Raw genomic sequence first — 21,943 nt, forward strand, 5'->3', positions numbered from 1 at the left:
AATTATATGTCTAGATCACCTACACTCTTCCCTTATTCTATGCTTATCTTTATGTCTGTAGTATATTATTTTGGTAACTGTGACTTTGCAGTATGCCTTAAATCATGACGTGTGCTGTTAATTTTCCAGATCATTCTGGGTATGTGTTATCCTGTGACATCCATGTAAAGTTAGGGTACATTTTGTTCTTTCTGCAAAAACAGCATTGGGAATTTGATAGAGAGTACATTAAATCTGTAGGTCAATTATTTTTTTAAAGATTTTATTTATTTATTTATTTGTTTGTCAGAGAGAGTGAGCACAGGCAGACAGAGAGGCAGGCAGAGGCAGAGGGAGAAGCAGGCTCCCTTCTGAGCAAGAAGCCTGATGTGGGACTAGAGCCCAGGATGCTGGGATCATGACCTGAGCCAAAGGCAACCGCCTAACCAACTGAGCCACCCAGGCATCCCCGTCAATTGAAGTTTTATTGATAGGTCAATAGTCTTAAGTATTTGAGTGAAAGAACATTGATGTGTTCCCACTTATTTCTTCTTTCAATTCCTGCACACTATTCATAGTTTTCATTGTTCCAGATTTGATATCATTATGTTGAATTATAAGCATTTTATTTGGGGGAAGACCCTCTAAATGTATTATGTCTTAACTTTTGGAATTCTTTTTTATGTAGAAACAACAAATTTTTTATGTGTTCGGTTTGTATACTCTAGTGTTGTAATTTTTTTTTTTTTTTTTTTAGTTTTCACAGGGAATTTTTATTTTTTCAAATATCTTATTTATTTATTTTGCAGACAGAGATCACAAGTAGGCAGAGAGGCAGAGAGAGAGAGGGGGAAGCTTGTTCCCTACTGAGCAGAGAGCCTGATGCAGTGCTCAATCCCAGGACCCTGGGATCATGACCTGAGCTAAAGGCAGAGGCTTTACCCCACTAACCTACCCAGGCACCCCTTTTCACAGGTTTCTAACAACAAGGATTTCCAGGAGAGGAAAATGGCCTTGGAATCGGAGGATGCTAGACTCATCACATCTCAGGAACACAATTAGATAAGTACCAAATCACCCTCAGTACTCCAGAAATGGCCATGAAGACTGACAGATCATACTCCCCAAGTTAAAGGAGTAAAGAGGCCACATCATAGATGGCAGAAAGTTTGGAGACATGGTTGAGGGAGGGAAGAATTATAGTGCTATGGAAGGCAGGGATCCCTGGTTGTGGAGATAGTGGCATGACAGAGGGAACGCACAAGAAGAATGTTTCTCCAAAGCCCCTGGTGTGCAAAACAAGAGTGGATGAATTTCATGAGTTCTTGGAACTAGCAGGTGTTAAAGCCTAGAGTTTTAAAGGCCAGCAGGCTTGGCTGGGATAGAGCCAAGAAGGTGCTGTGCTACTCCTGGAGAGAAGGAAGGCAAGCAACCTGGGTACAGACAACCTGCAGACAGTGATCAGAAGAATGACTGGGAGACACAGTGGTAAGAGTATTCACTAGTCTAGGAGTGTTTCCCTGTGAGGAAACATTCAGTGGGATATGTGTCTAAAAACACAGGAGTTAGATGGCACCATTTCCCTCTCCTGCCCTGTAGCATAATCTCAGAGGAGTGTCCCAGTGTCCCAGTCAGTGAGGACATTGGCTGTCTGGCTTGCTTCCTAAGCCCCAGGCCCCTGTGCTCTGGTTGGACTGACCATCTCAGTCTAGCTTATCTCAGGCCCAGAAAGGTGGGCCCCTGCCCACACCACATCTCCTGAGCAGAGAGTTCTGCACAACCTCCGTTCTGGTGGAGGTGACTTCAGGTCTCATTTCACAAGCAGGCCAGAGCTCACCTCGTTAAAACTGACCACATTCAGACCCAGGAGCAAATACTGTCTACATAAGGTAAGGAGAGCCTCTGCGGACCACTGACTAGAAGGATGTAGCAGGACACATCACTGGCTTTTCTAACACAGAGAGGAAGGCAGACTTAGACAAAATACCGTGATGGAAGAATTTATCCCAAAAGAAACAAAAAAATACGGCCATGACCAGAGATCAAAGGGATGCAGTTATCAGTAACATACATAATGTACAACTAAAGGCAACAATCATAGGGATACTCACAGGTTTGAGAAAAGAGTGCTCCAGAACTTTACAGAGACAAGAGGTAAAAGGGAAAAAAATGGAGCACATGGGTGTCGCAATTATATCTGATTCTTGGTTTAAGCTTAGGTAGTGATTTCAGGATCCTAAGATCCAGCCCCAGGTCAGGGTCGACATTCAGTGTGCTATCTACTTGATATTCTCCCTCTCCCTCCGTAGCTCCTACTCATGCTCTTTCTCTCTCTCTCTGTTTCTCTCTCAAATAAATATTTTTTTAAAAAAATCAGTGAGATTAACAGTGATTAACAATCAGTGAGAAAAGAGGATTGAAGCAATAAATAGCCAGCTATAAGAAACAGAGGAAGGACTTTCTGACCTCAAGGACACAAAAAAGGAAAATAATCTGAGCAAAAGAGAGAAGATTTGATTTAGGGAACTCAGTAACTACGTCAAATGTTATAACTGCCTAGGTCTTGGGCTTTTATGTGCTGGGAGAGTTTTGTTTCCAAATATAACTTAAATTCCTGTTTTCTGGTATAAGAAGAGTTCCCATTTATTTGGTAGAGAGTTGATAATTCAGTCTTAGTGACTTGTGCAATTTTAGGAATTATCTATTGTTGTTATTGTTTTTATTCCTAAGTTATCTGATTTGGTAGTATATAAATGCTGACCAAATTAAAGCAGAGACAGTTTTAGTATTTCAGGTAAATGGGGCATTTCATTCATTGTTGTGTTACTATTCTGGTCTCTATTTTATTTATTTCAGATTTATCTTTGTTACTTCCTTGTACTACTAAATTTCATCTAAGTTTTTTCCTTTCCTTGTTTCTCATGGAAAGTTAAGGGTTTTTTTTTTGTTTTGTTTGTTTGTTTTTTGTTTTTTATTCCAGCTCTCTCTCTCTCTTTTTTCTTTTTAAAGATTTATTTATTTGACAGACAGAGATCACAAGTAGGTAGAGAGGCAGGCGGAGAGAGGAGAGGAGGAAGCAGGGTCTCTGCCAAGCATAGAGCCCAATGTGTGACTTGATTCCAGGACCCTGAGATCATGACCTGAGCTGGAGGCAGAGGTTTAACCCACCAAGCCACCCAAGCACCCTTCCAACTCTTTTTTTTTTTTTAAACTCAGCCATGTATTGCATTAAAATTTTTTTTTGAAAATGGAAAGTGTTGTAGACAATGTTTAGCAAAATAAACAATAGAAAAAAAGCACAGAAAAATTAAATTAGGATTCTTTAGGGTTGTTTATAGATCATGTCATCTGTGAATACAGATAGTGTGGGTTTTTTTTTTTTTTTTTTCAGTTTGGAGTCTTTTTGCTTTTTTCTTCCCTAGTTTTTCTGACTAGAATATCCAGTACCATGTTGAAGGCAGTGGTGGGGTTACTTCATTACTTCATTTCTGATCATAGAGAAGCTTACAGTCTTTACCTGTAAATACTTGAGTATGTTGGATTTTTTTCTATTTGGTTCATTTCAGTTTTATGTTTAAATAACCATCCTTCTAATTTTACACTCATGTGGCAATTTTCCAGATTATTTGAGATACAGGAAATGATTTGTGCTACAACATGACAGTATCACAGAATTATCTATTAGGATATGTGGTCAGTATGTTGTGTTCCAAGGTGTGGTGTCCATGGAGGAAGGAAATTCTGATGATTCCTTCCCAGCCATCTTTCTGACACTCTTTGATTGACTGGAAGCTTGTATGTTACAAATCATCAGTATATTCATCTGAAAGTAGTAAGTGCAATGACTTTACTTTTCTCTTATTTGATATCTTTCAGCCATATCTTCACATGACACTCAGAACTTCCTGGAAAAGCTGAGCATAGAAGCTTCTTTACAGAAAGTGACAATGATAGGTACAAAGATAGTGCTCTTAAAAATGTATACTTAATGATAAACTGGGACAGTGATAGGGAGAGGGAAGGGCATCAAAGATACCATGAAGGATGTAGCCCATCTGAGGCAACGGCATCTAATAAGACTCAAAATGACCCAAATAGTGAAGGATATAAAACATCGTGGAAAGCCTCCCTTTTTAAGTCAGCTGCTTCCACTAAGCAGTGTGTTTCTGTCAGCAAAAGCTCCAATCAAGTATTCCAACATAGCTCTTTGTGGAAAGACAGTTTGGACAATCTGGAAAGTTATCTAGTCCATGCTGAAAATAATGATTGGAACCATTTTCAAAATGGGATAGGATTGACCTTTCCATCAGATACTTCTGAAAATCAGAGATTGAATAATGAAGAACAAAGTGCTAACCAGGTTCCATACAAGAGGGGCTTCACTGAGGAGCCAACCCTCCAGAATTACCAGAGCCCTTCCAATGGAGACAGCAATGCTCAGTGCCCTGAATCTGAGAAAACACTTAATCAGGGCTGCAGTTTTCAGAGATGTGCGAGGACTCAGTTTTCAGAGAACCAGTATGAATGTTATAAATGTGGGGAAATCTTTCATCAGAGGTCTAACCTTATTACACATGAGAGTATCCATTTGGGAGAAAATCCTGATGAATCCAGTCAGTGTGAGAATGGTCCTCAGCAGTCCTCCAGTATTGGTGATGATCAGAGAATTCATGAGGCCAAAAACCCATTCAGATATGCTAAACGTGATCCCACATTTAGTCAGTCATCAAGACTAAGTAGAAACAAGATGATCTCTAGTGGAGAGAAAACACGCATTTTTAAAGGATGTGGTAAAGTCTTTGACTGGCACTCAACCCGATCTCAGCATCAGCAAATGAATACTGAAGTAAAATCATACAAATGTGAAGAATGTGGTAAAACCTTTAAGTACTGCTCATCCCTAAGGAAACATAGGCAAATCCATACTGGAAAGAAACTCTACAAATGTAAAGAATGTGTCAAAGTTTTTAAAATTCACTCAATACTTATTCAACATTACAGAATTCACTGGAGAGAAACCTTACAAATGTAAGGAATGTGGTAGGTCCTTTAACCAGCAGGCACACCTTACTCGACATCACAAAATTCATACTGGAGAGAAGCCTTACAAATGTAAGGAATGTGGTAGGTCCTTTAACCAGCAGGCATACCTTACTCGACATCACAGAATTCATACTGGAGAGAAACCTTATAAATGTCAAGAATGTGGCAAGGCCTTTAATGAGCGCTCATACCTTGATCAATATCACAGAATTCATACTGGAGAGAAGCCTTACATGTGTCAAGAATGTGACAAGGCCTTTTCACAGAGGTCATTGCTTAGTAAACATCACCGAATTCATACTGGAGAGAAACCTTACAAATGTAAGGAATGTGGCAAGGCCTTTACACAGCTTTCAGTCCTTACTCGACATCACAGAGTTCATAGTGGAGAGAAACCTTACAGATGTCAAGAATGTGACAAGGCCTTTAAGTGTCACTCAGCCCTTAGTAATCATCTCAGATTTCATACTGGAGAGGAAACATACAAATGTAAGGAATGTGGCAAGGCCTTTAAACAGCGCTCACACCTTACTCGACATCACAGGGTTCATACTGGAGAGAGACCTTACAAATGTCAAGTATGTGATAAGACCTTTAAGTGTCACTCAAACCTTAGTAATCATCTCAGAACTCATACTGGAGAGAGACCTTACAAATGTCAAGAATGTGGAAAGGCCTTTCACCAGAGCTCATCGCTTACTGTACATCACAGAAATCATACTGGAGAAAAACCTTACAAATGTAAGGAATGTGGCAAGGCCTTTTCATTGCACTCAAACCTTCTTACACATCACAGAACTCATACTGGAGAGAAACCTTACAAATGCGAAGAATGTGGCAAGGCCTTTTACCGGCGCTCACACCTTAGCAAACATCATAGAAGTCATACTAGCAAGAAACTTTAAAAATGTAAAGACTAGGAGTAAGGACTGTAAAACCCTTACATCAAAGACCTTGCATCCGATATAACTGGAGAATAACTATACACATCTAAAGTCCACCCTCTCCCTGAAACTCACATCATAGTAATCATATGGGAGCAACATGGTAAAATGTGATGAATGTGGTGAGACCTTTAACTGGAATTCAGTCTATACTCAGTGTCCCAAATTGCACACTAGATTCAAACCCTAGAAAGATGATTGTGGAAAGACCCTCATTTTAATATACACGTTCACAAACACAGAAAGTGCTAAAGAAGGTAAATTGAATCATACAAATAATTAGAAAACTCTCTGATTGAACATCTAATGTTAATAAATGTCACAGATATCACATAAAAGGCATGTACCAGTCCCTCTATTTAGACAGTACTTGTTAGTCCAAGGAAAAAGATCAAGTTAAACACTTGGAAAATGCATATGCTGTTACATTGGAATGATTCAGTGGGGGAGGTTTTACAAGGTTACAATTAGTTTTGATGTGCTTTTTGTTATATTGAGCCTTTTTGAGGTTTGTGACCAGCAAATATTAATGTACTTTATTCTCAAATCACTTCTGGAGATTGATTTACTTGTACTGGGTGCATGTATCCGTGAGCCTGATTTTTGCTCCATCAACGGCATCCGATGCCCTGCTGCACTCGGGGGGACTCACACATCCCAGATTTTCTTTGGAAGATAAGAACTGTGTAATACACAACATGAATAAAGAAAATCTAAATGGAGACACTGCTTAGGGTTATAGCATTGATATAAGTTGCTATGAAATAGGTGTTCAGAACACTATTTTTCTCCATTTACTAAAACTAAAGAACTTTCTGAATATTAGACATACAAGGTTTTACTGATTGCTCTTTAAGGAAAAAAAAGGTGGCACACCAGTTAATTACTGATGTATCTTCATAATAGCGATCTTTAGCGAATAGTAGTATATGTGGCTGAAATGAAAAAATCCTGCCCGATAACAGAAGGAGGTTATCTAACTCTTCTCTAAACCATGCCATGTAGCTGGACATACACATCTGTTGCGACTGTCAGTAGCACTGGAACTTAAGGAAGTCAGTTCTACATCATGATATCAGCTATGGGGGTTAACGCTTGTATTCCGTATTTTGAATAAGTGTAACAGTGGATTTGAAATGCATAACATAGTCTATGTGTGAACTGAATGTACTTCAATTAATCAAACATAATGGTTTTTAATATGTTAACATGAATTTGTGATAAGTTTTGTGTTATCCTACCACCAAGGTGAACCTATCTCTTTTTTTTTTTTTTTTTTTAAGATTTTATTTGACAGGGAACACAAGCAGGGGGAGAGAGAGAGGGAGAAGGAGGTTCCCCACTGAGCAAGGAGCCTGATGCAGGGCTAGATCCCAGGACTGGGGCCATGACCTGAGCTGAAGGCAGAGGCTTAACAACTGAGCCACCCAGGCGGCCCCTATATCATTTACTGAAAGTTGTATGCAACTGGTGTTGTCTGTCACGTAATGGAAGGGAATAATATTCTTATGAATCCATTCTTTCAGTAACCTTAAGGTTGAAATGATGGGTGATTTCCCCGCCTAGTTTATTTACTGTAAACCACCTAGTTTATTTACTGTATCATTTTCTCCTCCTTGTGCTGACTGCGATATTATGGATATATTACAGGTTTTGTGGGGGGTATTGTTGACATCTTAGCTCACCTGATCCATCGTCCTGCTACTTGCCATCCACTTTGTGTACTCATCCACTTTGTGTACTCACTTTTGCAGGGACCTTGAGTGGACACCTGCCCTGCTCACTAGTGTGTTCCCTAAGATGTGGTTTTGGATTATAGGAGAGGTTCTGTGGGGTGGAGTCTGGAGCCTATGGCCAAGAAAGAATTTTTGAGATGTCTTTGGTGTAAAATGGTGGTTTATTAAAGTACAGGGACAGGACTCATGGGCAGAAAGCATTGCTGCCCTGGGGTTGTGAGGCATGGCTGATAACTATTTATACTATGGGCTTGGAGGAGGTAAGGGAAAAGGGACGTTTTGAGAAAGAACATTTATATATTAAAGAAGATTCAGGCAATCCTGAAGGCCTTGTTCTTGTCAAGGTTGTTTACCTGTCTCATAAGGCATTAACGGTAAGGTAGTTGGGATATTACGGAAGCAGTATTACATTCCTCCTATTCAACCTCGTCCTTCTTAATAGGCTGCAGGTTTAAAAGAAATTCAATTTTAATTACATTTTCTTCTGCCTCAACCTCCCTCAATTTTAAGAAGGAGAAGGTGATGGTAAAGCTTCAGGATTCTGAGTTATGGGTCGCTGGAAGTTTGGCTATAGATGAAAGAAAGCTTCTTCCTTGTAAATCACTAGGACATTTGTAAACCGAAGAATACTCAGGTCTTGCAGGATTGTGATCTCTACAAGGTAACTATTTGTTTCTCCTTTAGGGCAGCCAGGAGTGCCTGAGGAATGTCCTATATATCCCATGGGGAGTGGGGGTTCATGGGGTGTCAGCTTCTGCTTCGCCCTCAGCTTGCCTTCTGTTCTCTCATCACATAGACAACACTCTGTAGAGTCACAAAGTAATGTAAGTTGAGACATGACAATCAAATCCACCTCTGTGGGCAATCCTCTGTCCCTTTTCCCAAGCATTCCCATCCTGTGTTCTAGAGAAGATGCCCACAGAGCTTACCCAAGCTGTCATTAGTTTGAATGGCCAAATGTGGACTTGAACTGGGACTCTCAAGCACTCCACCATGACCCATAATAAAGGTATGTTCTCCATTTATTTGTGGGGGTGTTGGTTTGAATCCTGTGCCCATGTGACCATGCTGCATAGGTCAACGATAACCGGGAAGTAGTAGAAACCTCCCAAAAAGAGTGACACTGTAGCCAAGGTCACAGATCGAAAATCCATAAAATGAAAAAATGAGCATATAGACTGCAATTGTCTCAATTTGCACAATGGACTCCATGGATTTAGAAAAAGAATTTCTATTTGTTTTATTTCCTAGTTATCTCCAGATTTATAGTTATTATTTTTGCTCATTTTTTTCCCCCAGCTAATAGGCATCACAAACATCTTTTTTTGTCTGGGTTGTGCAGGAGTGTCTTCACTAAACACTTGAGATTAGAGAGCTGGAAGGCCAATGGGTATTAATTCAGACATTAAACCCTGGGATGTGGCATGTGAATCTATGTAGAACTTGATGAAATCACCATCCTTAGAAGCATAAGCCCTATTAAAAGAAAATGTAAAAATTGCATCTACTGTGGGTAGGGGCCCGGAGGTGGCTTTCTTCAGTCACTGCAAAGGCACAGGCAGCTCTTGGTGGTGTCATCTGATGAATACATGTAATGGGAGAAAGGAATTGGCAAATGTGGTGGGTTTCTGAGGAGTAGAATTATCTTCATGATTTAACTGAATTGGCAAATGTGGTGGATTTCTGAGGAGTAGAATTATCTTCATGATTTAACTGAATTCCTATTTGTTACTGATGATCGGATGCTGTCGGATCATATTTACCGAAATCGCCCAAACCTAATTTGGTAGCACTGGATAAAGAGGGTATTGGTGATGCGCTCATGTGGGCATAGCTTTCAAAAGTCAGGTGGTAGAGTAGCTGTTGGTGATGAAGGAGCCTTCTGGACAGTGAGATAGGCAGGATCAGCAAGGTGTGTGCTGTGGTTGAACACAAGCACTGCTCTCCCAGGGATAAAAGCCCAATCAAGATTTGAGCCACTGTAGATGGGGGACCTTTCAGGAAGCTGCTGCAGTGCATTGTGGGAACTTCCTGTCTGTACTCAGTGTCATGTTCAATACCCTCCCCAACTCTGGCTCTGTCTGCTGTAGTTTTGGAATATAGGTGAGTTTCAGTGGGGTGGAGTATGGAGCCGATGACCAAGAAAAAGTTCCTGAGGCATCTTTGGTGCAAAATGTTGTTTTATTAAAGCATGGGGACAGGAGGAGGGCAGAAAGAGTTGCTGCCACCAGGGTCATGAGGGGGTGGCTGATTTTATACTATGGGGTTGGGGAAAGGTGAGGAATAAGGGAGTTTTCAAAATGATTTTCATATGTTGAAGACTCACAGGATACTGGAAGCCTTGCCATTGTCAAGTTAATGTTGTTTTTCCCTCTTAGGAAGGCATTACCGTGAAGACAGTTGGGAGTTTTCTGGAGGAACATTACATTTTGACCTCTTCAAGCATCTGTCAATGGGCTGCAGACTCTAAGGTCACTTAAACATTTGTACATTCCGTTCTGGAAGCTTGGTAATTGATAGAAGTGCTTTGTTTTTGTAAATTTCTAGGACATTTGTAGAACAGGACACCCATGTCTTGCAGGATTGTAATCTCCATAAGTTAACTATTTGCTTTTTCCTTCAGCCAGGAGCCCCTGAGGAATGTCACATGCATCCCATGGAGGGGGAGTTGAGTGTGTCAGCTTCTGCTTTGTCCTCAGCTTGTCTTCTGGTCCCTCATCATGTCCATGACACGGATTTGTTGGAGGAACAGTTTAACATGGGATATTAATCCTCCTACAAAGGAATGTAACCCTGTCATTTGCCACAACATCGGTGAACTAGAGAGTATTATGCTAAGTGAAATAAGTCAGAGAAAGACAAATACCGGATGATTTCACTCCTGCGTAGATTCCAACAAACAAAACAAGTGAGAAATGAGAAAGAGAACAAGAAAGGGAGAGACAAAGTAAGAAACAGACTCTTAACTATAGCAAGCAGGCTAGTGATTGCCAGAACAGAGGTAGGAAGATGGATGCGTTAAATGAGTGATGGGATAAGGAGTGCACCTGCAAGGCGCACTGGGTGTCGTATGGAATTTTATACTCTTGTACTCCTGAAAGGAACATTACCTTGTATGTTAACTAACAGGAATGTAAAGAAAAACCTTTAAAAAATGCTTTTTACAGATGGGAGAAACTTTGTGTCTTGGGTCACCAAAATATACTTTTGGAAAGAAATTGAAACATTTATCCTTTCTCCCTTGCTGATGCTATCAAATTTGGAGACTCCTTTTGACTATTCTTATTTATATATATTTTTTAAAGATTTAATTTATTTATTAGACTGACAGAGATCACAAGTAGGCAGGGAGGCAGGCAGAGAGAGAGGAGGAAGCAGGCCTTCTGCAGAGCAGAGAGCCCGATGCAGGGCTCCATCCCAGGAACCTGAGATAGATCATGACCTGAGCGGAAGGTAGAGGCCCTAACCCACTGAGCCACACAGGTGCCTCGACTATTCTTATATTTTTCAGCCAACATGTATATATTTGCATAATTTCCATAAGCAGTTGTTCTGCTTATGACAGGACACACTGACCAACGCTGCTTTTAGGAGTACCTAGTGGCCCAGTGGGTTAGGCATCTGCCTTCGGTTCAGGTCATGATTGCAGCATCCTGTGATTCAGCCCAGTGTGCATCTCCCTACTTACTGGGGAGTTGCCCTTTCCCCTGCTGATGTTCACTCTTTCTCTCTTTCCCAAACAAATAAAATGCTACAACAAACAATTTAAGAAACCCTGGTTATATTACCAAAGCTTTCCATAGGTTGTCCAGCTTGAAAGAGCTGTATAGACTCAGACTTGACTCGAGAACTATAAGGGATTAAGAGTCACTTTATGAAACAAATGAAGCCCCCTTGGAAAGAGCATCCTGAGACCTTCTTGACAGAGTTCCCAGCAGGCTTACTGTGTGAGTCAAGAAGATCATTTCCTAAAACCTGCAGGAACCTAGAGCTGTTTGAAGGACTCCAAGAAGAGAGGAGTTCACCCAAATTTATAGGTGTTCCACGCAATGTCTGGTGGCAAGGATTTGGCTTGTCTTCTGGCCTGGAGAAGCTGTTAAGAGTTCTGTCTAGGGGTGCCTGGGTGGCTCAGTCAGTTAAGCATATGCCTTCAGCTCAGGTCCCAGGGCCCTGAGATTGAGACCCACAGAGGACTCCTTGCTTGGCGGAGAGCATGCTTCTCCCTTTTTCTCTGTCTGCTGCTCCCCCTGTTTGTGCTCTGTGTGTGTGTGTCAAATAAATCTTAAAAAAAAAAAAAAAAAAGTTCCATCTAGAGATTGAATATGAAACATTCAGCAAAGCTGCTTTTGAAATCTGTAAGTCAAACCTCTGCTCTTGGGGCACTTACATAAATAACCAGGCCAAGTTTTCTCTTGAACTAGCCTTATTTTCCAATAAAATTTGTGTTCATTTGGTTGTGTTTTTTGGTAAAAATGAGAGTGATTATAGAGAAAAATAAGTCTCAGTAATACATGTGTGTAGATAAAAGATTCTAATACTGTTCATTATAAAGTGGAATAGATCCTGATTCTTTTTTTTTTTTTTTTTCTAGTGTCATCCAATGCCAGGGTCCTAATCCCCAAGTATTTTTATTTTTCTGTCAAGTTTCTAACTTTAATCATTTGAGGATGAAAACTGCCTTTTTTCCTGAAGATCTGTAGACTTAGTACAAAGGACTCAATGTAACAAAATGGTCCTAATCGCTCATGTAGAAACAGCCTTAGGGCTGTGGCTCCATGGGCCACTAAACACATTACCAGATGCATTTGAACTGTAAACCAGGAAGATCCGTCTGGTGGTCACTACCTGCCCTCAGTCTATCAGAAGATAGTCCAAGTCTAACATCCAGATGTCTGCTCAATGGGCTACCCTTAGAAGTCAGAATCCAGCCTCACCTTTTTTTTTTTTAAAGAGTTTATTTATTTATTTGACACAGAGAGCACAAGCAGAGGGAGAAGCAGGCTCCCCACTGAGCAAGGAGCCAAACTTGGGGCTTGATCTCAGGACCCTGGGATTATAACATGAGCCAAAGGTAGGTGCTTAATTGACTGAGCCACCCAGGCACTCCTTAACTTTTGATCCCGTCATCAATCACAGTTCTTTTGCTTTCATATAAAAGCCTCCTTTAATTAAATTACTTGTACCATAGGGTACATTTGAAAATACACCTGTGTCCTTGCCTCCTGAAATGACTTTGACTCAACTGACCTATTGTCAGGTCTAAGATGCTGGCTCATTGATATAAAACAATCTACATGTTCAACTTTTAATATGTGAAACTCCCAAGGAAGTTTCAGATGGGGGAACTGAAGGGAGTCAGGACAGCCTCTCTGTCCTCCCAACTCCCAAATGTGCCACCCTGGTCTATGGATTATTTGATTTCAAGGTACTTAAGAACCTCCAGGATCAAGAGAACATTTTCCCCCTCCCTTAGGCCCCTAACAGAATTATTGGGGGTCTTCCCCAGCATTAGGGTTATTACAAGAGAAAAGTTTGTCTCAGGGACTGATCCTTAAGTTAGGACAAAAAGTAGCTCATTACAAACTATGTGCTCTTATCAGCCTGTAAAAGTGTTTTCCTGTGCTCTGAAAGTCCAGGCCCTGGTTCCTTGTAATACTTTTTTTTTTTTTTTAACATTTTATTTATTTATTTCATAGAGAGAGTGAGACAGCATAAGAGGGGAGAAGGTCAGAGAGAGAAGCAGACTCCTCGTGGAGCTGGAGACTGATGTGAGACTCCATCCTGGGACTCTGGATCATTACGTGAGCTGAAGGCAGTGGCTTAACCAATGCAACCACCCAGGCACCCACACTTGCAACTCATGTGGCCTGACAGTTTCTAGAATTTCCACATCTATGTGGATTCTCTGTATGTACACTTATTTAATTTGATATTCTCCTCTTTATCTGTTCCTGACAGTTTCATAGTCCAGCCTAAATGGATCTTTAAGGGGGACAAGAATTCTTGTTCTCTGCCACGATTTGATTCTAAGGCCTCAGTTCCTGGTATCTTACTTTTTATTTATTTATTTATTTTTAAAATATTTTATTTATCCATTTGACAGAGAGAGACACAGTGAGAGAGGGAACACAAGCAGGGGCAGTGGGAAAGGGAGAAGCAGGTCTCCCGCTGATCAGGAAGCAGAACGTGGGGCTCTATCCCAGGACCCCAGGACCATGACCCGAGCTGAAGGCAGACGCCCAACTGGCTGAGCCACCCAAGCGCCCCGGTATCTTACTTTTTAAAGTGTAAAAACAAGATGAAACAGTAGGAAGTATTTCTACATTTCTACAAGTTGATTTTTTTAAAAGATTTTATTTATTTATTTGACACAGAAAGAGATCAGGCAGAGAGCAGGCAGGGAGAGAGGGGGAAGAAGGCTCCCTGTTGAGCAGAAAGCCCAGTGAGGGGCTTGATCCCAGGACCCTGAGATCATGACCTGAGCCAAAGGCGGAGGCTTAACCCACTGAGACACCCAGGTGCCCCTACCAGTTATTTTTTTTTAAGTCATTTTAAATTTTCTTTTTTACATTTATGTTAATGGTTTCCCCTCATTGTGTTCAATTTTATTTTTGTGTATATGTGTTTTTCTTTCCTATTTTGGGATCCTTTTCTTATTTCTTATTTTGGATTTTCTTTTACCAAGCCAACCAAAATAAACCCAGGATCTAGTTTCTGGATCAAGTTGTCTTCTATTCTAATTTTTGTTTGATTTTATTTTCTCTCCCCAGCCCCCCCCCCCTTTTTTTTGTTCCTTTTCAGATTAGTGTATATTTTTTCTGGTGTCATTGTTGCTGTTTTTGTGGTTTTTTCCCTCATTCATCTATTCTTTTCTGGATGTAATGACAAGATGGAAAAACTCATTCCAAAAGAGATAACAAGGGACACTACTCACTACCATGGATTTAATCAATATGGATATAAGTACACAGAACAAGAATTCAAATCAACAACTATAAAGATACTAGCTGGGCTTCAAAAAAGCAAAAAGACACTAGAAAAATTCCTAACTGGAGAAATAACCAAAATCTAATCAAGTTGAAATCTAAAAGGCTATTACTGAGATGCAATTTAGGAAGGAGGCTCTAACTGCTATGATAAGTGAGGTAGAAGGGAGCATCAGTGACATAGAAGACAAAATGGAGAATAAGGAAACTGAGAAAAAGATAAACAGCTATTGGATCACAAAGTGAGGATTCAAGAGATCAGTGATACCACAAAGTAAAACGAGTTAGTATAATTGGGATCCTAGAGGAAGAGGCGGGGTGGGGGGGACGAGAAGGTTTATTTGAGCAAATTATAGCTAAGAACTTATCTAATCTTGGGAAGGAAATAGACATTCAAGTCCAAGAGGCACAGAGAAACCCCTCACAAAATCAATAAAAATAAGTCAACAAGGTTGACATAGAATAGTGAAGCTTGCAAAAATCAGAGATAAAGAGAAAATCCAGAAAACAGCTCAGGAAAAGAGGTCAGTAAACTACCAGGGTAAGAAGAGAAGGCTGGCAGCATACCTAACCACAGAGATCTGGCAGGCGAGAAAAGACTGGCATGGTAGAGTCAATGTACTAAAGGAGAAAAATATGCAGCTAAGAATACTTTATACATCAGCCCAACATTAGGAATAGGAGAGATAAAGAGCTTCCAGGCAGAACAAAAACCATAGGAGTTTATGATCACTAAACCAGGCCTGCAAGAAATATTAAGGGGATCCCCTGAGCAAAGAGAGAGTCCAATAGAAGAAACACTCAAAGAAATGGACATTTTACAAGAGTGACTTTATAGGTAATACAATGGTGCTAAATTCCTATTTTTCAATAATCACTCTGAGTGTAAAGGGACTAAAAAGTTCCAATTAGAAGACACAGGGTAGTCAATTCAATTCAAAACAAAACAAGACCCATCAATATGCTGCTTAGAAGAGACTCATATGAGAGCCAAACACACCTCCAGATTGAAAGTGGGGGGTGGGGTGGAGAACTATTTATCATTTTAAGGGACATTGAAAGAAAGCTGGAGTAGCAATCCTATATCAAACTAGATTTAAACCAAAGACTAGTAAGAGGTGAAGTAGGACATTATATCATAATAAAAGGGTCTATCCCATAAGAAGACTCAACAACTGTAAATATTTATTTATTTATTCCCCTAACTTGGAAGCAGCCAATTGTACAAACCAATTAATAACAAAATAAAAGAAACACATGGATAATAAAACAATAATAGTAGTGGATTTCAACACTGTACTCACAGCAATGGACAGATCATCTAAGCAGAAGATCAACAGGGAAATGAGGGCTTTAAATGACACTGGACTAGATGGACTTCACAGATATATTCAGAGCATTTCATCCAAAATCAACAGAATATTGGAATTATTCCAGGCATATTTTCGGAGGCTTTAAAACTTGAAGTCAATCACAAGAGAAAACTTGGAAGGAACACAAAGACATGGAGGTTAAAGAGCATCCTACTAAAGAATGAATAGGTTAACCAGGAAATTAAAGAAGTACTTTTTTAAAAATTATGACACAAATTAAAATTTAAAAAAAAACGAAAAGAAAAGAAATGAAAAAAAAATTCAGAACCTTCAGGTTGTAGCAAAGGTAATGTTAAGAGGGAAATAGTAATGCAAGACTTTCCCAAGAAACAAGACAAGTCTCAAACAGTCTAATCTTACACCTAAGGAGCTGGAGAAAGAACAGCAAATAAACCTCAAATCCAGCAGGAGAAGAGAAATAATAAAGATTAGAACAGAAATCAATGAAATAGAAAGCAAAAGAAGAATAGAACAGATTAGTGAAAATAGGAGTTGGGTCTTTGTAAGATTTACTAAGGTCTGTAAAGTTCAGGCCAGACTTTTCAAAAAAGAAAATTGAAGAGCAAAAAGAAAAGATAAAGGACCCAAATAAAATCATAAATGAAAGAGGAGACATCACAACCGAAACTGAACAAATATAAGAATATATTATGAGCAATATATGTCAACAAATTAGTCAATATGGAAGAAATGCGTGCATCCTGGAACCACATAACCTATCAAAATTGAACAGGAAGGGTGCCTGGGTGGCTTAGTGGGTTAAAGCCTCTGCCTTCAGCTCAGGTCATGATCCCAGGCTCCCCAGGTCTGGATCTCCGCTAAGTGGGGAGCCTGTTTCCTCCACTTTCTCTGCCTGTCTCTGCCTACGTGTGATCTGTGAAATAAATAAATAAATAAAATATTTTTAAAAAACTGAACAGGAAGAAGCAGAACACCATAGCTGGCAAAGAAATTGAAGCAGTAATCTAAAATCTCCCAACAAACAGGAATCCAGGACTAGAGGACCTCCCAGTGGAATTTTACCAAACATTTCAAGAAGAATTAGTTTGTTTTTTTCTGAACCTGTTTCAAAAACTAGCAATGAAAGGAAAACTTACAAACTCATTCTATGAAGCCAGCAATATTACCTTAATCCCCAAGTCAGAAAAAGAACCCACTAAAAATGAGAATTACAGATCAATATCCCTGATGAATATGGATGCAAAAATTCTCACCAATACACTACCCACTACAATCCAACAATACATTAAAAGTTTTATTTACCATCCCCAAGTGGGATTAATTCCTGGGCTGCAAGGATGGTTCAATATCTCATCAGTGTAATATACCACATTAATAAAAGAAGGGGTAAGAACCATATGATCCTCTTAATTGATGCAGAAAAAGCATTTGTCAAAATATAGGATCCCTTCTTGATAAACACTTTGCAGTGTGGGCATAGAGGGAAAGTACCTCAATATCATAAATACCACATAGGAAAATCCCACAGAAATATCATGCTCAATGATGAAAAACAGAGCTTTCCTCCCAAGGTCAGGAACACAGTAGGGATGTCCATTATCACCACTGCTATTCAACACAGTATTAGAAGTCCCAGCCTCAGCAATCAGACCACAAAAAGAAAAGAAAGAAAAGAAATCTAAATTGGCAAAGAAGATATCAAACTCTCACTCTGCAGATGACATAATATTCTATGGAGAAAGCCCAAAAGAGGGGCATCTGGGTGACTCAGTCGTTAAGTGTTTACCTTCAGCTTGAGTCATGATCTTGGGGTCCTGGGATCGAGCTTTGCATGGGGCTCTTTGCTAAGTGGGAAGCCTTGTTCTTCCTCTCCCACTCCCTCTGTTTGTGTTCCTGCTCTCTGTCTCTGTCAAATAAATAAATTAAATCTTCAAAGAAAAGAAAACCCAAAAGACTCCACCCAAATATTGCTAGAATTGAATCAGGAAGTAAAGAAAGTGGCAGGATATAAAATCATTGCAGAAATTAGTTGTATTTCTATACACTAACAATGAGACAGAAGAAAGAGAAATTAAGGATATCTTAGGATATCTAGAAATAAACTTAACCAAAAAGATGAAGGGCCTGTACTGAGAAAACTGTAGAACACTCATGAAAAAAACTGAGAAAGCCACGAAGAAATGGAAAAATTGTCCATGCCTATAGATTGGAAGAACAAATATTGTTACAATGTCTATGCTACCTAGAGCAATCTACATATTCAATCCAATCTCTATGAAAATGCCATCAACTTTTTCCTCAGAGCTGGTACAAATAATGCCAAAATTTATATGGAATCAGAAAAGACCCCAAATAGCCAAAGGAATGTTGAAAAAGAAAACGAAACTTGGTGGCATCACAATTCCGGCCTTCAAGCTCTATTACAAAGCTGTAATCACCAAGACAGCATTGTACTGGCACAAAAACAGACACACAGATCCATAAAACAGAATAGAGAACCCTCAAGTCTATGGTCAACTAATCTTCGATAAAGCAGAAAAGAATATCCAATGGAAGACAGTCTCTACAGAAATGGTGTTGGAAAATTGGATAGCCACATGCAGAAGAATGAAACCAGACCATTTTCTTATACCATATACAGAAATAAACTCAAAATGAATGAAAGACCTACATGTGAGAGAGGAATCCATCAAAATCCTAGAGGGGAACACAGACAATAACATCTGTGACGTCAGCCAGAGCAACTTCTGCCTAGACACAACTCCAAGGCAAGGGAAACAAAGGTAAAAATGAACTATTGGGACTTCATCAAGGTAAAAAGCTTTACAGTCAACAAAACCAAAAGACAGTGGAGGGACTGGGAGAAGATATTTGCAAAATGTCTTATCGATAAAGGACTAGTATGCAAAATCTCTACTTACCACAGACAACACCCAAAGAACAAATAATCCACTCAAGAAAAGGACAAAAAACACAAAGAGCTCTTTCTCCAAAGAAGACATACAAATGGCCCACAGAAAAATGAAAAAATGCTCAACATCATCCAGCATCAGGGAAGTGCAAATGAAAAGCACAGTGAGATACCACCTCACAACAGTCAGAATGTGTAAAACTAACAAGTCAGGATACAACAGATGTTGGCAAGGATGAGGAGATACAGGACCCCCTTAATCTGGTTGGTGGGAATGCAAACTGGTGCAGCAGCCACTCTAGAAAACCATATAGAGGATACTCAAAAAATAAAAATAGAGCTACCCAATGTCCCAGCAATTGCACTACCCTGTAATTATCCAAAGAATACAATCATAGTGAACCAACGGGGCTCCTGCACCCCAGTGTTTCCAGGAGTAATGTCCCCAATAGCCAAAATATGGAAAGAGTCCAGATGTCCAGTAACAGATGGATGGATAAAGAAGACATGGTGTATATATAAAAAATGGAATATTACTCAGCCATCAAAAATGAAATCTTGCCATTTGCAATGATGTGGCTGGAACTACAGGGTATTATGCTAAGCAAAAAAAGTCCTTCAGAGAAAGATAATTATCGTATGATTTCACTCAAGTGTGGAATTTAAGAAACAAAACAGGATCATAGGGAAGGGGAGGGAAAAATAAAGTAAGAGAAAATCAGGTAAGACAAACCATAAGAGACTCATAACTCTAGGAAACAAGTTGAGGGCTGCTGGAAGGAAGGTGGATGGAGGATGGGGTAATTGGGTGATGGGCAATAAGAAGGGCACATGATGTAACCAGCACTTGGTGTTGTATGTAACTGATGAAGCACTAAACTCTACCACTGAAGCTAGTAATACACTATATGTTCATTTATTGGATGAAAAAAAAATAAACTGACCTCTGTGCATCAGACCCAAAATACAACGAACACAGAATTGTGGATAAAGAGGAACAGTAGCTTTATTGCTTTGCCAGCCAAGGAGGCCTCAGCAGGTCAGGGCCTTCAAACCTGCAGCCCACCCAGAGGAAGGGGATGGGGGTTTGTAGGGAAATATGGGATTATGGCCGATTTCCAGAGGAAATTGTGTGTCTGTGCTGTCAGCCCTGTTCATCATGTTGTCAGAGTGGAATTAGATTCCTGAAACAATAGGCTCAGAAGGTAGGAAGGGAGGTTTATAGAAGAGAGAAAAAAGCTTATTTAGTTTGGAATGAAGTCTTGCTGAAGCAGGAATGCAGCCATTTTTGGTTTTGTTTTTTTAAATTGAGAATGGCAAATCCAAGCCATTCAGGTCTTTAAGATTTTATTTATTTATTTGAGAGAGAGACACCATGAGAGGGGAGAAGGTCAGAGAGAGAAGCAGACTCCCCATGGAGCTGGTAGCCCCATGTGGGGCTCAATCCCAGGACTCTGGGATCATGACCTGAGCTGAAGGCAGAGGCTTTAACTAACTGAGCCACCCAGGCACCCCGCCATTTTGGTTTTTGTTCAACTTGATGATTTGAAGTCGTTCTGGTTCAGTCACCAGGACAAGCCTAGGAAGAGAACTTCATATTTTACAGTGAGAAGCCAGTCCACATTTTCTAGAATGGGTAAAATAAAGAAAAAGGATAAAACACCAAATTTCAGTGAGAATGTGGATGAATTAGAATTCTCATATTGCTGATGAGAGGGTAAAAAGTAGATTCACTTTGCGGGGCGCCTGGGTGGCTCAGTGGGTTAAGCCACTGCCTTCGGCTCAGGTCATGATCTCAGGGTCCTGGGATCGAGTCCCGCATCGGGCTCTCTGCTCGGCAGGGAGCCTGCTTCCCTTCCTCTCTCTCTCTACCTGCCTCTCCGTCTACTTGTGATTTCTCTCTGTCAAATAAATAAATAAAATCTTTAAAAAAAAAAAAAAAGTAGATTCACTTTGCAAACCTGTGTGCTACTTATGAAAATAAGTATTTATCGACCAAAGAGGAGCATTTTGTCACCCTAAGATATCTGATCAGTTGGGAAGGCATAAATCTAAATGTGCTCACAATCATCGACTTGGTTCCCATTCTGTGCCTGGTCACCTCTCCAAACGCTTTCCCATAGGCTCAGGTGTGGAGTCTGAAAGATGATTATCACCTGAGCCCACCCTCTCTGGTTCTGTGAATTGGTTTGGGAAAAATCAACAGTGTCGTGTTAATTGCAGGCTCCAGGTCATACTCAATGAGGCCAGGGGATTCTGAGTTAAGCATAAGGGCTTCCTGTCATTTTTTGAGAGTTGAGAGCAGGCTTTGACTCAAGGAAAGGTCAGAGGGACTCTCCTAACAAGAGTCGGGGCGGGTCATGTCCATGCAGCACGCAGTCCCTATGCTGTAGCGGAATTTGTGGGCATCTGTAGAAGGGGAGGCTCCCTGAGAACATGGAAGGAAAAGTCAGGGATTGGTCTTCAAGTAGGAGCTGCTGACAAAATGGACGAGGAAGCTAGGACTTCTCTGCATTTCATGGTCCGGTCTTCAGGTGAGCAGTTTATACGTGAAGAGGCTCTGTTGGTATTTTTTTTTTTTTCATGATATTCCTGTGATTTCTCCACAAACACCTTGTGAGAAAGAAATCTAGAGGACGAGGGGAAAGAAGAAATGGCCAGTTCTTGGGTTAAGTCTTGTGTCCCAAGTCAGAGAACATGTCATGTTTTTCTCCTGAAATTCCTTGCATTAGAAATTGCAGATGTGGGTGCCTGGGTGGCTCAGTGGGTTAAGCCTCTGTCTTAGGCTCAGGTCATGATCTCAGGGTCCTGGGATCGGGTCCCACATTGGGCTCTCTGCTCAGTGGGGAGCCTGCCTTCTCCTCTCTCTCAGTCTGCCTACTTGTGATTTCTGTCAAATAAATAAATAAAACCTTAAAAAAAAAAAGGACTTAAAAGAAAAAAGAAATGGCAAATGTTGGGCACCTGGGTGGCTCAGTTGTTAGGCGGCTGCCTTCAGCTCAGGTCCTGA

At 40.3% G+C, this 21,943-nt stretch overlaps 2 protein-coding genes across 28 annotated transcripts in view; one reads left to right on the forward strand and one right to left on the reverse strand.

Moving 5' to 3' along the window:
* Positions 1 to 21,943, reverse strand: part of LOC309852752 (uncharacterized protein) — a 642,676-nt gene that overhangs the window by 182,660 nt on the left and 438,073 nt on the right. The gene's annotated exons all lie outside the window — the stretch shown is intronic.
* The window catches only part of LOC309852777 (KRAB domain-containing protein 5-like), a gene marked incomplete at its 3' end in the record, with an annotated part of 579,551 nt that overhangs the window by 96,400 nt on the left and 461,208 nt on the right, over positions 1 to 21,943 (forward strand). For 5 of the 27 annotated variants that reach the window (XM_082710074.1, XM_082710068.1, XM_082710059.1 and 2 more), the window contains one exon: positions 3,856 to 5,011. The exons of 16 other annotated variants lie outside the window; for them this stretch is intronic. In XM_082710074.1, the coding sequence (XP_082566200.1) occupies positions 3,968 to 5,011 (1,044 nt within the window). In that variant the 5' untranslated portion in view covers positions 3,856 to 3,967. Of the gene's footprint in view, positions 1 to 3,855; positions 5,012 to 8,609; positions 8,712 to 10,080; positions 10,967 to 21,943 lie in introns of those variants that run through there. 6 more of the 27 variants (XR_014305378.1, XM_082710073.1, XM_082710069.1 and 3 more) reach the window with 4 other exon arrangements.

Source organism: Mustela nivalis (genome assembly GCF_964662115.1).
Source record: "Mustela nivalis genome assembly, chromosome: 18".
Taxonomy (NCBI): Eukaryota; Metazoa; Chordata; class Mammalia; order Carnivora; family Mustelidae; genus Mustela; species Mustela nivalis.